The sequence below is a fragment of the Mus pahari genome, chromosome 6, assembly GCF_900095145.1.
Source record: "Mus pahari chromosome 6, PAHARI_EIJ_v1.1, whole genome shotgun sequence".
Classification (NCBI taxonomy): Eukaryota; Metazoa; Chordata; class Mammalia; order Rodentia; family Muridae; genus Mus; species Mus pahari.
In genome coordinates this window covers 40825286-40826460 of record NC_034595.1, presented here as the reverse complement: position 1 = coordinate 40826460, position 1175 = coordinate 40825286, and the positions used below count along the sequence as shown (strand labels likewise).

Sequence of the window (1175 nt, the reverse complement as noted above, 5' to 3'; positions counted from 1 at the left end):
AGATAAAACTTGTTATACATACAGAAAATAACTACTCAATATTGCTGTAATATCTAGGCAGGTTGATTGTATTCATACTGAAAGTAATGAGAGTTTTAAAAGGGGAGCTCATATAGTGAGATGCAGTGTTCTAGTCCAGGGGAGGTCTCTCCACCCTTTGCCTCAGGACTCACTCCTTCTCCTCACTCAGTCTTGCTAGCAACTTGGCTGAGGAAGACAGGGCTCTCCAGATTTCTGCTCTGATCACCTCCCAGGCACAGGGGCTGTGTTTCTTCTCTTTCAGGTACACAGTGATCCTGTGGAAGTATTTCCTCACAGCCATAAGGGAGTCTTCCTGGGTCAGTGGAGGTTCCTGCACCCCCACCTGCTGCATCAGACAGCCTTGCAGGTCATTGAGATGCTGGTGGAGGTCATTGCAGAATGAGTCTAGGAGGGTTGCATTCCAAGCTCCAGATGACTCCTTTGATGTGAAGATGTTCAGGACCTGCTGGGTCAGCTCACTCAGGACAGGGATGGCTTGAGTCTCCTGGATCTGCTGGGCATCCACCTTCTCCTGGGGGAATCCAAAGTCCTTCCTGTCCTTCAGGCAGGAGATGGGGGAGAGTCTCCTCATTTGTACCAAGAGTGTCAAGGCTCTCTTGTACCTGAGGTTATGACTCTGAAGCAGGTCACATCCTAGAGAGCAGGTTGACCAGTAGCTCATCACCACCAGGACCATCAGGAAAGCACAGAGCCTTGCCATGGTTAATGTTGCCAATGCTTCTGGTCTTCTGGGCTGTTTGGTCCTGATCCTTCCCCTCTAGATTCTTTAAAGACCATCTTGGGTGGATGTGTCTTAAGTAGGGCAAACACTAGTTTCTACTTTCTGAATGCCCTTCCGTCACTTTCCAATGGTCTTTTCACTTTCTTTAACGCATTCTCTGCTTGCATCTGGGTGTTTTTCTAAACCACTGTGGTTTTCATCATTTCTTCCTCTTTCACTGGTCCTCACCAAAAGCTTTTTACATTACTTTTCATAATTTGAATTTTCATTAACTGTTACAGCACTGATAATCTGTCCTTACTTGAAAATTATATATTTAATATAAATCAAAATTTTCTGGAAAATATTCTATATTCACTAACCAAATTGATATTATTATTAATTATTGTTTTATTTTTATTGCTTAAAAAGT

General features: G+C 43.6%; 1 protein-coding gene across 1 annotated transcript; it reads right to left on the bottom strand.

Annotated features, from left to right (window-relative positions):
• Window positions 1-169: 169 nt before the first annotated feature.
• On the bottom strand, window positions 170-742 carry LOC110323408 (interferon alpha-1-like). The gene has a single exon (XM_021200614.1). It carries the CDS (start codon window positions 740-742, stop codon window positions 170-172), a length of 573 nt encoding a protein of 190 aa, XP_021056273.1.
• Between the last annotated feature and the right edge of the window lie 433 nt (window positions 743-1175).

What these genes read in the sequence shown, in the direction of transcription:
- LOC110323408 (XM_021200614.1), bottom strand. Translation starts at nt 742, where the DNA reads ATGGCAAGGCTCTGTGCTTTCCTGATGGTCCTGGTGGTGATGAGCTAC.